The sequence below is a fragment of the Lingula anatina genome, chromosome 3 (genome assembly GCF_051362555.1).
Source record: "Lingula anatina isolate TDL-2025a chromosome 3, LinAna3.0, whole genome shotgun sequence".
In the NCBI taxonomy this organism is placed as follows: Eukaryota; Metazoa; Brachiopoda; class Lingulata; order Lingulida; family Lingulidae; genus Lingula; species Lingula anatina.
This window is the reverse complement of record NC_141769.1, coordinates 6464763-6477371: the sequence shown is the minus strand read 5'-3', so window position 1 is coordinate 6477371 and position 12609 is coordinate 6464763. Positions and strand designations below refer to the sequence as shown.

Below are 12609 nucleotides of genomic sequence, written 5' to 3'. Positions count from 1 at the left end.
ATATATAATGTCTGTCTTTTTTCTTCACAGATTTAGGCAAGAATTGGCTGAGCTGAGCCAGCAAATTAAAGATAAGAATAAGAGGCGGTATCCCTCCTACCCTTACTTGGATCCCGAGCACATTCCAAACTCTATCAGCATTTAAAAATGGACTTCACTGCATGGAAAATGTATAGTCTTTCATAAGTATTTTTATTAAAAGTGTGTATTTGCCTGAGATCTTCTTGTAAATAGGTGAAGTATGCTACAGTATTATTTTGCATGTAAAAGCATACCTGTGCACTGTGAACAATATCACTAGGCATGCCCGTATATTTAAGTCAAAAATCATTTTATATTTATGGGTATATCTATACGCTAAGCCAGTATGATATCATTTATTATTTTGAAACACAATATATGACCTATTCATTTGTCAAAGTTTAAAAACATGATAAATTCATCAGTTTATGATAATGAAAATTGTATTGTATAACTGAATTTGAATGAGCGTTTTACACTTATCCGGCACTTGGCTTATATTTGTCATGTTTTTGGGTTTCCATTTTGAATGTTGTTACCATTTCGAAAATTCATTATTCTCAAAAATATTGCAAGGCTTCCAGTGTGAGCGATTGCGGTAGAGGAGCTATTAAAAGGGATGCGACACACAGAATGGCTTCAACGGTGCAGATTTAATCCTTCTGAAAACGTGCCTAACTAATGTTTTACTTAATAAAATATACAAATCGAAGTGCGTTCTGTAAATATCGAGCGTAATTTCTAGATGTGGAGAACTAGAATCTTTGATGGTGGTATAAAAAAGTCTCACGGAACAAGTTAACTTGCTTCTTTACACTTGTTTTCTGCAAGTTACACGAAGACGCATTTTCTACAAACTTATGCCTTTATGCCTCTTTTATGCCATAACACTTTTGTGTGTAAAGTTTTACAGTAATTGCCAGTAAGAATAATAACCACACTTAGCTTTGGTGTTCTCTAAAAGGCTAAATCTCGGCGGCCAATGTCTTTATTTTTTTTTTCTTTCTTTTTTCTTTTTTTTAATCCGTATCCTTATACACCACAGGTCTGATAGGCTTGTTTTTTTGTTTTTTTTCTTCTTTTTTTTTTCAAACCCGAATGCTAATTATCAGAAGTTACTTTAGTTCACGGTCTCAATGCTGGCGATTAAACAAAAAAAGTAAAAGATATATTTTTTAAAAACTGTAGACACTGTGTAAAACATAGCTACGCCGTTTGACTTACCATTATTTTCATCATTATTTAATCATCTGAAATCATTATGTGTAAAATAGTAATTGAAAATTTATATTTGGGTTTTCCATAGTTCATATTTAATTTCACATAATTTCTGAGTTCATCTCTTATTGTGCGTAACCGTTTCTAAGCTTACTATACATAAAGGTAAAACAGAATACAAAACATAACAGAACAAAAAAATGAATTGAAATTGGCACAATAGTTTTTGCAAATTTAATTATCATTTATTGAATACAACTGAGGGAGACGCAGGAAGCAAGAATCGGAATAAACAGAGCACATCAAAGGCAACGTCTTTATTGGCGTTTGCGGATAAGCCTCCACCCGTTCACCGGACTAGTGTGTCTGGCTTTTCATAAGATTTGCCAAATGTTTGGCTGTCCATTCAAACCCAGAGTTGGAACATTTGATGAAAGCCAGTCAAAAGCGTGATGCCCGTGTACGTCCATGCACAGTTTTGCCACTGGTGATGATAAACAGCGATATAAGTCTGCGATAAGGTAATTCTAGTGGTACCCTGTAATCCCTGAAATAAAAAATAATAGCCTACTTTAAAAACTGCTGTAAGAAACATTTAAGACATTAATTGTAGACAATGCGCGAAAGCTCTTTTTTAACAAATTATAATCATTTCCTGGGAATTTTTCTTTATCATCAAATTTTACCCTACTTTTAACCCTTGAGAAAATTGCTATAAATAATCCCATTTTAGAATTCGAAATTTAAAGACCGTAATTCTGTGAAACTTTTTTGAGGATGGGACACCGTTTTGATAGAGGGAAAACGGTCTGATTTCCAAGAAAATTTGATTTTTGCTGTACAATGTAATTGCATGCCCTTAACAGCGCAAACTAGCGCGAACTAGTGCGAACAACAATTTTGTAAATTAACTAACATATCTCGTCAGTTGATTGGTAAGTCGCCAAATTTTGCTCCATATGTTTTAATGTAATATTCACCATTTCTCATATATTTGATGAGGAAAAGCGTTTAATACTTTAAATCTTAACTTCTCAAAAATTCACGTACAAGATATTCTTCATTCAAAGCAGTTTCGGTTTACACTACTCCGTGGCGTTAAAAACAATAATTGAGGTTGAAAACAACATGCAAAATGAGTAGATCGCTGTCTTAAATATGATTATCTTTTCTGCCGAGTGTCACTGCTTTTTCCATAAATACATACGTCTAAAAAACTATTTTACTTACCTCAGTAAACTGCTATGATAAGGCACTATCCAAAGTAGTAGTAACGCTTCACATCGTCTCCTGAACCTTCAAAAGGCTTGTAATAACGCCGCTTGTACCCATTGCCATTAGAAGACCCTCTACGACGGCGGTAGCCTCTGTAGCCTGCACCGACAGCGGCAATGATAACAATGAAAACCAAAAGGTATTTCAGCAAATTCATCGTGGTCAGTGGTGGTGGACGACACAGATGTCTTTTATTTCTGCCGTAGAATAGGCGCCTACAGTACCTCTTTATATAGAGACGGGCTGGCGTCCCGTCAGCGTTTTTTTTTTTTTTTTTTTTTTTTTCGTGACAAGATCTGTCTTGACAGAAAAAAAGATAAAATCATGAAGAATTGAAGCATGCAATAACCCCATGTCAGGTCAAGGTGATGTCATCATTTGGAGTTATCTAGCTGTTTCTTCCCATTAAGGAAAATGTTACTGTTACACTGAGCTCCAATCTATTTTTATGATGATGATGTAAACCGATATTGACATAGCCTACTTTTTATGATAAGCGGACATAAGACGGTGGATTTGAAATCAAGAAGAAGCTCAAACTTACTTTTGTAATTTGAAGATAGTACTCTGGCATAAGCATTTCATTTGAAAATTATTTGGTTACATTTAATTGAAGCAATCTTTGGTCTAAGCTATTCGACAGAAACCAAGGTGACAAAGACGGCCTTCTCCTGTCACCGAGGGTAACATGGATACCTTACTTTTAAACTCTTAGCAAAAATGAGTCGCCGTGTTTCTGTCGTTTCTTCTATCTTATCATTTCAATCTGACGCTGTGTCCCTTATCAAACGTTACCATTTGGTATGGTCGGATGAAGAATTACAGAAAACACGTTCGATCAGGATGAGACAAAAATAAATGGCGTGTCGTTAGTGTTATCAATATCTTTATACATGAATCGTATTAGTCGAGCGGCTCCGTTGTCAGTCAAAAGTTGAAAGCAAGACTAACAAGAAGCGCGTTTTTACCGTGGTCCATAAGAACATGCCACACTTACATAAGCATCCCTTAATTCATTTCTAATTTTCTAAAATGTTCTAAAATTATTTCATTTCTAATTTTAGGCTTGTTTCCTGGCCACGTATACGAACGGTTTGGAATTAAATAAACATTTTAGCAAAATATAAGTATTTGATCGCCAAGCACTATGCCTTTTCATGTAGTCACGCTAAAATACCCCGGCATTAGAATTTTTTCTAGGATTAAAAATTAAAGTTGTTTTGATTAAATTTTTATCGTTTATTTTCCTATTTCTATTTTTGCGTGATAATTATACATGTATTTAATCCACTATATTGCTCACTGGGATGCCGTTTCTATGTCTCTTGAATAAAAACAAAGAAAGAAAGCATGCTACAATACTCTTGAGATAGAAAAAGGGCCTCCTTTCGATAGAAGCATCGAAACAGAATTTGTTTCATAGCATTATTACCACAAGTGAATATAGTAATCAGAAACATTTTCTCCTAGTTCAATGGCGCCGTACTATATGGTCGTTCCTTTAAGATTGTAAGCGTTTTTTATCTAACATGTGCGTGTATCCCTTTGTGCAGCAAAATCTCTAAACTCCAAACACCCTAACAGTTATCATTGTCTTCTCTCAAACGATTGTATTTTGCGAATTAAAAATAATGCAGACATATTCATACAAGATTTAAAAAAGCGAGAAAAAAAATATGTTTTTGAAAAGTTTTTTTTAATCTTAACAACCAAAAAGTTGAAGTTGTAAAAATGATAAAAAATATTCCATATTTCATAACCAATAATACATTACTGACCTGAGAAACTATACTTCAGTAAGTAAATCAAAAAGCACGCAATCTTAAATACATACAGTGCGCGCTAGCTGTACCCTAGGCAAATACATTGAGAAGAGTAAGACCTTTAGACCCCTTCCTGAGTTCAAAAGTTCGTGGCGGTAGGAGTGAGATTTTACACTCGCTGTGTGACTTGAATATCTGAATATTGACCACTTTTTACATATTGTGACAAACATCACAAAATGTACATATATACTTTAATACTACGACTATATCATGTTGAATCATTCAATAGCCTTAATGAATTACAGTTTTGCTGGCATGTTTGATTTTTCTGCCCTCTTGGATCTATTTGTGCTTAAACTAGTTTCAAGGTGAGCATGTTTTTATTTCTGCAATATTCAGATCTTTTATGACTTATCAAAGATGGCAAATGGAATTGTTAATGAATAAGTAATCCACCAGCGAACTGATAACTATAGCCTATGAATTGCAATATGGACAGGCTTAACAATACTCGTACGTGCTCAACAATATCTAATTTTAGCTGTATTCTCTTCTGGTTCACTTTCGTTTGGGTCACGCTGACCTGCGGCTTGCGAACAAAAACTACATCTTGTTATAAAAATAGTCATACTTACAAAGTGCGTGTCTTGAATTATAACCATATAACGAACGGTACGCTAAGAAACAAACAGCCATCGGGAAGACATGTTTCGAATTCAATCTCATGATTTGAATTGCAATAAATGGCAATGACGAGGCACAATGAAATCACTGTTGTAGAGATGGAGGGCATGATGGTCATTAACCATGGGGGTAGAGAAGGTATCTCAGGTAACATATCAACACTCGATGGTGCCCTTAGAGAACACTTAGTTCAAATATCATTTCCGAACGACACATATCAGCAGCAACACTAAGCTGGGGGCGTACCCAGCAGCCTAGACGTCTCCTAAGATATGTAAACGATATTTGTGACGTTCTATTTTTTTTTTTTTTTTTTTTTTTTTTTTTTTTTTTTTTTTTTTTTACAGAAGAATGAATCCATTAGACGAATTAATTACTTAATATTTCAGTCAAAGTCTAGTATGGTTTGCAAAACTCATATAATCTGTCAAGAAAATTTCTTTAAAAATGGTGTACATTCAGTATTCCATGTCATAATGCAGTCATCAAAGGTGGTGTAAACTACGCCCGGGGTGGATCAAGACTCATAGACATACCGTCTGACAAAATTCGTAAAATGACATAAGGCATACTACGATGAGTGGCATGTTTACTAAGATCTAACTATACCTACACATATCTGTTTTCATCTGTATTAGATCATATTATTTATTAAGTATTATTAAGTATTTAACTATTAGGTAATCAATATATCGTTGTTGACACATATTTTAAATGACACAGTACCTATATATATATTGCAAATGACTGAGTGTCCCTTTGTGAGTGAGTGAGTGAGTGAGTGAGTGAGTGAGAGAGTGAGTGTGATTTTTATTTAGTTATTTATCAATTTTGTATTTTTTGTTGAGATCTGTACTTTTTTGAGATATGCAATAAAAAAAAATCTAACTATACGCCAGGGGGCGGCAACAACAACCTTGGCTGACAAACTTCTGAGGCACCTCTCACGCATAAATCAAAACTACCTATTTTCAGACATAATGCCGTTATTGTTCAATAGGTTAGGGAGCGGGTAAGACATTGGTAGGCCTATTTCTGATGAATATGCACACTATCTAATTGCAAAATTATGCATTTATCATAAGCTGAAGTAGACCAATGTTTTCATCTAACAGCCGGGGCAATCTTTTGCGCGGCAGGTCCAGGGAGAGCGTATTGAACAGGCGTTCTCAGGGTTTCCTCAGCTTTGGTAATACAATGCACGCTTTCAATACTTTTTCAATGGATTTGTTTATTGAAGTTTTAATTTATCATGCTTTTCTCTCCCCCCTGTTCATGTAAGGGTGCATTCCCAATATAACTATCGGTCTACATATATATCGATCAAACTCCGCAGGATCCCTCGCTGAATGCAATCAAATTAACAGATTATCAAGCTTTCTGGGGTTGAGTAGAATACACAAAAGCTGGTTATTATGCGAGTATGTTGGAAACAAGAGGAGGCGTGTTGATCCGGTAAGCTGATTGCATTTAGTGAGAGTCCCCTCAGAGTTGGATCGATCTACGTAGACAAATAGTTTCATTGGGAATGAACCCTGTGAGGCGGAACAGCTCCTCCCCAGTGATACCGCTTGGTATGCCACAGACACAGTTCAACAGCATTAGTCACGATCAAAGTCAGTTATACAATTAAGGTCATCCCCCAAATCCCGTTTTAAGAATGCAACTGATAATATCGGAAGAAAAAAGCTTTTAAATTGATTTGAATTATGATGAACTTAATGGTATTAGACATTACATGCTAAAATGACTAATGACAGAAACCATCATAAAAAACTGACAGGCCTGGGCCTCTTTCACAAAAGAACTGTATCTCAAAAATCAGTCTAAACTTTTTGACAAAAAAGTTAATCGACTATACGGCCAGAAAAACCCATAAGAGTCCACTTAGATTAAGTATTGGTCTGAAGCATTATAAAGTATAAAGTGATGTGCGCATTGCATAACTTAAGTAACTTTTAATTTTGACTTGAGGAGGATAAATAGCCTCTGATCATTCCGCCAATTTAAATTCGTATCTCTGTACTTGATGAATTTAGCATGCTGGCTACTTTTAATATTTTGCCACTGGTGAGGAATAAGTGTTTCTCATTCTCATTTTCTACTCGATAATACATGCAATTTCCTTCCTGGAGGCAGGAGTTGATGTGCCTGCCTTTTCCAATCGCCAGTTCATGATCACATATAACGAATTAAGCAATCAAATTTATTGTGAACTTGCGGTATTAATTTTTTTGCATGTGTTTTGATCACAGGTCTTTTAAGCAATTTGCATGCACGCAATTTTGCTTTTTCCATACTGAATTCTTCCCATAACAGGCGTTCAATTCATAAATTAATAAGTGAATTAGTAAGTGAAACTTTCATCTCATTTTTGTCTACATGTCGCCGCTGGAGCAGTAATTCGATTTCACGAGTTTCTTTTGGCCGAATTTTTGTTTAAAATTAAATCCTGTCATCTGCTAGATCCCTAAATCTGACACGTTATTTTTGCACCGATTTAATGATGTTAGTGAAGATCAGGCGTCCATAATAATATTAACAATAATAATAATTTTTATTATTTTTTATTTATAATAATATTATTTATTTATAAAAGTTGGATGGTACATATTGAATTATGGTAAAATGGTAATTCTAAGAAATAAATATCAGAGGTTAAAACATTTTAAAATACATTTTATAAAAATTTTAAAGACATTTTCATTTTCAAGAAGAGCATTAAAAGTGAATCTTTGGATGTATTTGGTTAAATCATTACTGAAAAGTTGACAATGGCCAGGGTATAAAAGTCCTTACGGTGATATGGTATTGGTAGCTTGGTGTGTTCCTTGGTCTATCCAAATCTCCTTTACAAACTTTATTACTTCAGGTTTTTCGTCCCCATAGACCCCTTTACACGTCTTTATTATAACGGTAATAGAAATATAGCTTACCGAAGTCTACAGTGGAATCTAAGTTACAATTTGCTGCTAGCGAATCAATTGAATATGCACAGTTACCACTGAGTATAGGTCATTTTCACATTATTCCAAGCCATAGGTTTATAGCCAACTTCATAAATCCCAATGACACAACATAAACATACAAAAACGGATAATAGGAGTTGCAGATGGCAATCTTCTGGTATTTGAAAATTGCAGATATAGATATAATGCTGTACATTTGCAGTATATATATATATATATATATATATATATATATATATATATATATATATGCTTCGCATTATTCAAATTATTGTTTATCTAGCACAAATACTATGAGGCGAGTTTTTTCTTAGGCGTTAATAGTAATTAACATGAGCATTCTTTAATCCCAATTTTGTTGCACTTGAATAATGTGGCTCTTCACAGTAGGACACAAACTGTCGGTACGTCATGATTGTCCTTTTGCTTCGTTCGCGGATAATCATGGAATATTAACCTAAAATGAGAAAATCAAATCTTCGAACAATGCAAAATTAAATCATTTTTGTACATAAAAACATAAAAACGAACAACTATTAAATGAATTTCGATTCATCATTATCACCGATTCGATTCATTATTATCATTATTTATACAAAATACATAAAATAATCATAACGCTTGACTTTTCATTTTTTAACAAAAATTTTTTTGCGAATGCCTCTTTTTACAAATAATATTCAGGATAGGCAAAAGGCAAGCACATACCATTATAACGCTCCAGAAAAGTGCTTTTCATACAGCAAGTGACTTCATAGCCGATGTTGACCAGGCGGATATCTCTCAAACGCATGGTCTGGTTGGATTCCATGGAATATTCAATGATAGCCTCAAAGAAAGCACGGCACACCTGGTCTAATGGAACCCCGAAAATTCCTACAAAGACGAGATCGACAAGATAATGCTCGGAGTGATTTGTTTACCATATTATCTTCAAATATCTGTTAATTTTTCAAATCGCATACAACTTGTGGCAAAACATCAAAATTAGTAAATCATACAATATTGCTTTGATAAACAGTTCGCTCAATATAAAAATGTGCCGTTAATATTATGAATATTGTGCTATTAATCGACTGTTTTCTTCGGATATTCACAATTAAAATACAGCTGCTTAAAAGCCGATAGAACCGTATCCAAACACAAATGATGAACCGCTGTACTTAACAAATATTTTTTCAAAACCTTGAATCTATTGAATGTGAGACATCTTACCTGAGCTTACAGCAGGAATGGCAACTGACCGCGCTTTCAGAGTTTTATTAGACACCATCAGCACATTAACCACTGCCTGTTTCAAGGCACTGAAACATTTGGTGGCGTCTTTGTAATCAGATTTTCGCGGTCCCACCACATGGACGACAAATGTACACGGCAGTCGACCGCCCTTTGTAGCCACTGCATCAGCAACATTCAGCTGCCTGCGTTGTTTTATGATGTTCTTGCACTCCTCTTCAAGTTTGGGGCCGGCTGCTTTGGCGATGACCTCTGCTATTCCTCCGCCGTGATTAAGGGCCTCATTGGCAGCGTTGACAATGACATCGGTTTGTTCTTTCACTATGTCTCCCTGGTATATCTTTATGGTAATGCCTTGGTGTGTCACAAATACCATGCGACCATAGACACCTTCATGTTTATACTTAAAGTAGGGCGATGTCTTTTTTGGGGACGCATCTGGCGATTCTGGGGTCTTAAACACAGCATGGGCGTTCGCCATGTGCTCCTGGCACATTTTCTTGGCCTCACAGACTTGATCGGATGCACCAACCAGCGTGACAGCTTGGGCTCCTGGAATGGCTATGGCAAGAACGTCCTTCTCTTTCATGGCCTCTTGTATCAACGCGATAAGAACGTTTAGTTCTTCATCTTGCAACTTCAACGGAATCTCTTCCACACAAGCTGACGAGCAGATTTTGTCATAAAGGGCCAAAAATTCACACTTAGCAGAATTGCATTTGTCAATGTCATCGCCTTGAAACCTTAGGTTTACTATACCAGCAAATATGTCCTTGCTCAGGATGCTGACGGCGTACTTGTCTTGCAGATCCTGAAGCCAGCTCCTACGAGCTGTTTTGATGTATTGGTACAGGATACCAACGACTTGTACACAAGGCAAATTGGGATTTTGGATCGGTTTCATGTCATCATGCTGGCGTGGGGTATGCGCGTGTTTTTCAGGAGGTTTGGTTTTTGTTGAGGCCCCTTCGGCTGCGACGGCGTCCTTTACGCCATTCTGTTCCTTTGGTTTCAATAACTGCCCCTTAAAAACCACGGTGTGGTCGTACAAACTTTCAAGCTCGGCAAGGAGAGATTGAACTCTGTAGAAATTACCACGAACTCTGTACATTGAAACTCTGGTTTTCCGGTCCGCGTTCTTTTCAAATTTCACGTCACAGTTGGCCGCTTTCTCAGTGATTGTTTCCAAGTGGCTGCTCATCTGTTTCATCCATTTGTCATTCAAAGTCACAGTACAGTCCTGAGATACCTAGAATAAATCATGAATAATGAAATGAGGCCACCTTCTTTCAGCTTGACCTATTTCCAATGGACCAATACTTAAAAGTTCATACTCGCACTAACAGCAACAATGTCATTGAGAAGCAGAAAGGAAAACACCAATACTCACTTCAATTTCGGGTATCAAGATCAAGGTCTGTCCATTTATCACTTGCTCTTTATTCTTCAGTGCTTGACCGGCCGCTGTTAACAAGAAAAAAATGAAAAGCTTATTATGCACATTGCAGCGTCATTTTCCTGTTCCAGATTTAGCCTCATTTTTATCATTTTGATTTTTTCATTGTTGTTATCTCGCATTGATAAAGTTCTGTAGATTTAATTGCAAGTCTACGCTAAATCCAAATGCAAGGCATGAAAGGAGTATTGATTCTGAAAAAATTGTTATTTTAAATTTTGGCAGTCTCTCTGGACAAAAACCTCAATAAAGGCTCTACTGATAGTCAGAGAATGAAACCCTGCAATTCCCTACGAAACGAGAATGAGCCAAATGTGACATATAACGAAAGCGAAAGTGGCGCACAAATGAAATTGTTGTTAGGGTTACACGTAAAAGATATGTTCAGGTCGAAGAAAACCTAGATTTTATCCATATAAAGTTGCAAGCAAACTAATTTTTTATATTTTAATTTAAAATATATATTTTTTTAAAAAATAGCGTTACCTGTGGCATCTTTAAATGTTATTTTTGCTTTGTTGTTCTGCCGCCTGTATGGAAAGGCTATTCCCTTTACCTCCCCTTGTTCTTCAAAGTGTCGGGAAAGGTCGTCTTTTGTGATGCCAGGAGGTATGTTATATACGCAAATTGTGTTCGTCTCATTGGAATCCTATTTAAAAAAAGGAAAAACATAATGCTACACAGGTTTAGTTAGACTCGGTTAACCAGCCGTCGTTCTTATACAGTTACCTATAAAGAATAATAATAATAATAACTGCATTGTGGGGAAATGTTTGCTTCCAAATGAATTAAAGTGAGGGGAAATGAATGCAAAGTGTGGCTACCGAATCGAAATCCTTTAAGTACTTCACGTTTTTCCTTATCGTTATGGTTCCAAGGTATTTCTCTCTCTCTCTCTCTCTTTTTTTTTTTTTTTTTTTTTTTTTGGTACGTTCTCAACTTAACTATGCCACTGTTGCACATGGCAGTCTGATCCCTCCACTGACTGTCCTGACAAAATTTTCATCTGCTACCAATGCGCTACTTATGTTGCTTTATCATAATTTGATAACTTAAATAAACACTGAAGTATTTATTTATCAGCAAACTTGATAATCATTAATCGGCAACGGCCAGAAAATGTGATTTCAGTTGTTATCACAGTAAATACTACGTGATATCTGAAGTACTGAGTATTCGTCCTACAGATACATTTGTATAACAATAATGTGACCGAGAACTTCGTATCAAGTACGGCCAACTCAATAATAATTATTAATATCATAAGAACATCGGGAAAAATCGGTACGTCACTCGGCAGTTTCCGGTGTTTTATAGTGGTTTCTGTTTGATCGATGACCCCGAATTCCCAAAAAGAACTCAAATATTTCTCTCCAGAATCAGCCTTGTGTCAAGTCAGACAAATAATAACAGTAAAAGTACTGCTACAGAAACCAAATGTTACAACACAGTGATAGCACTGATTAGTCTATTCACAACATATTTAACTTAAAAATTGTCACCTGGTTACTTTCACTTTGGGCTGCCTGATCTACGTATAGCCTACTTGTAAACTGGACGCGTCCACGCGTCCACAAAGATTGAAACTTTTCACTCACCATGAATACCGTTGGTGGACAATTTACACTATAACATCTACTGTCGGACAGCTTGATTTTTGTACAATCTGAATCGAATATGCAGGAGAAATACCTCGCAACTGATGCCACCCTCTGAAAAAATACAGGTTACATGTATAAAGTCCCGTTTCTAAAATTAGACGTGACGGCACGGCACGTGACTCTATTCAGTCGCCTGGCATTGTTATGCGTCGATCATTCCAGCGCCAAGTGGTCTTTCAATCAGATAACAAAACTAGTGTTATTCATGCCACGAGGGCTGAGCGCAGGTGCGTACATACATGTTCAGGTGCCCCAGAACCCGCGTCAGTACCTGGAGTGTGCACCGGAAGATATCGAAATAGCTCAGAACCTGGGTCATATTT

At 36.1% G+C, this 12609-nt stretch overlaps 2 protein-coding genes across 2 annotated transcripts in view; one reads left to right on the top strand and one right to left on the bottom strand.

Moving 5' to 3' along the window:
- Positions 1 to 751, top strand: part of LOC106170509 (allene oxide synthase-lipoxygenase protein) — a 35968-nt gene extending 35217 nt beyond the window's left edge. Inside the window, exon 15 of the mRNA XM_087008055.1 lies at positions 31 to 751. Within this exon, the coding sequence (XP_086864181.1) occupies positions 31 to 145 (115 nt within the window). The 3' untranslated portion in view covers positions 146 to 751. The remainder of the gene's footprint in view (positions 1 to 30) is intronic.
- A 6764-nt stretch (positions 752 to 7515) lies between these two features.
- Positions 7516 to 12594, bottom strand: LOC106170494 (uncharacterized). Its single transcript, XM_013550379.2, has 6 exons — positions 12224 to 12594; positions 11112 to 11274; positions 10560 to 10633; positions 9149 to 10418; positions 8642 to 8809; positions 7516 to 8390 (listed from the first exon to the last, which is right to left on the bottom strand). The coding sequence occupies exons 1-6, from the start codon at positions 12224 to 12226 to the stop codon at positions 8386 to 8388; spliced, it is 1683 nt and encodes a 560-aa protein (XP_013405833.2). The 5' UTR covers positions 12227 to 12594; the 3' UTR covers positions 7516 to 8385.
- Positions 12595 to 12609: the final 15 nt, after the last annotated feature.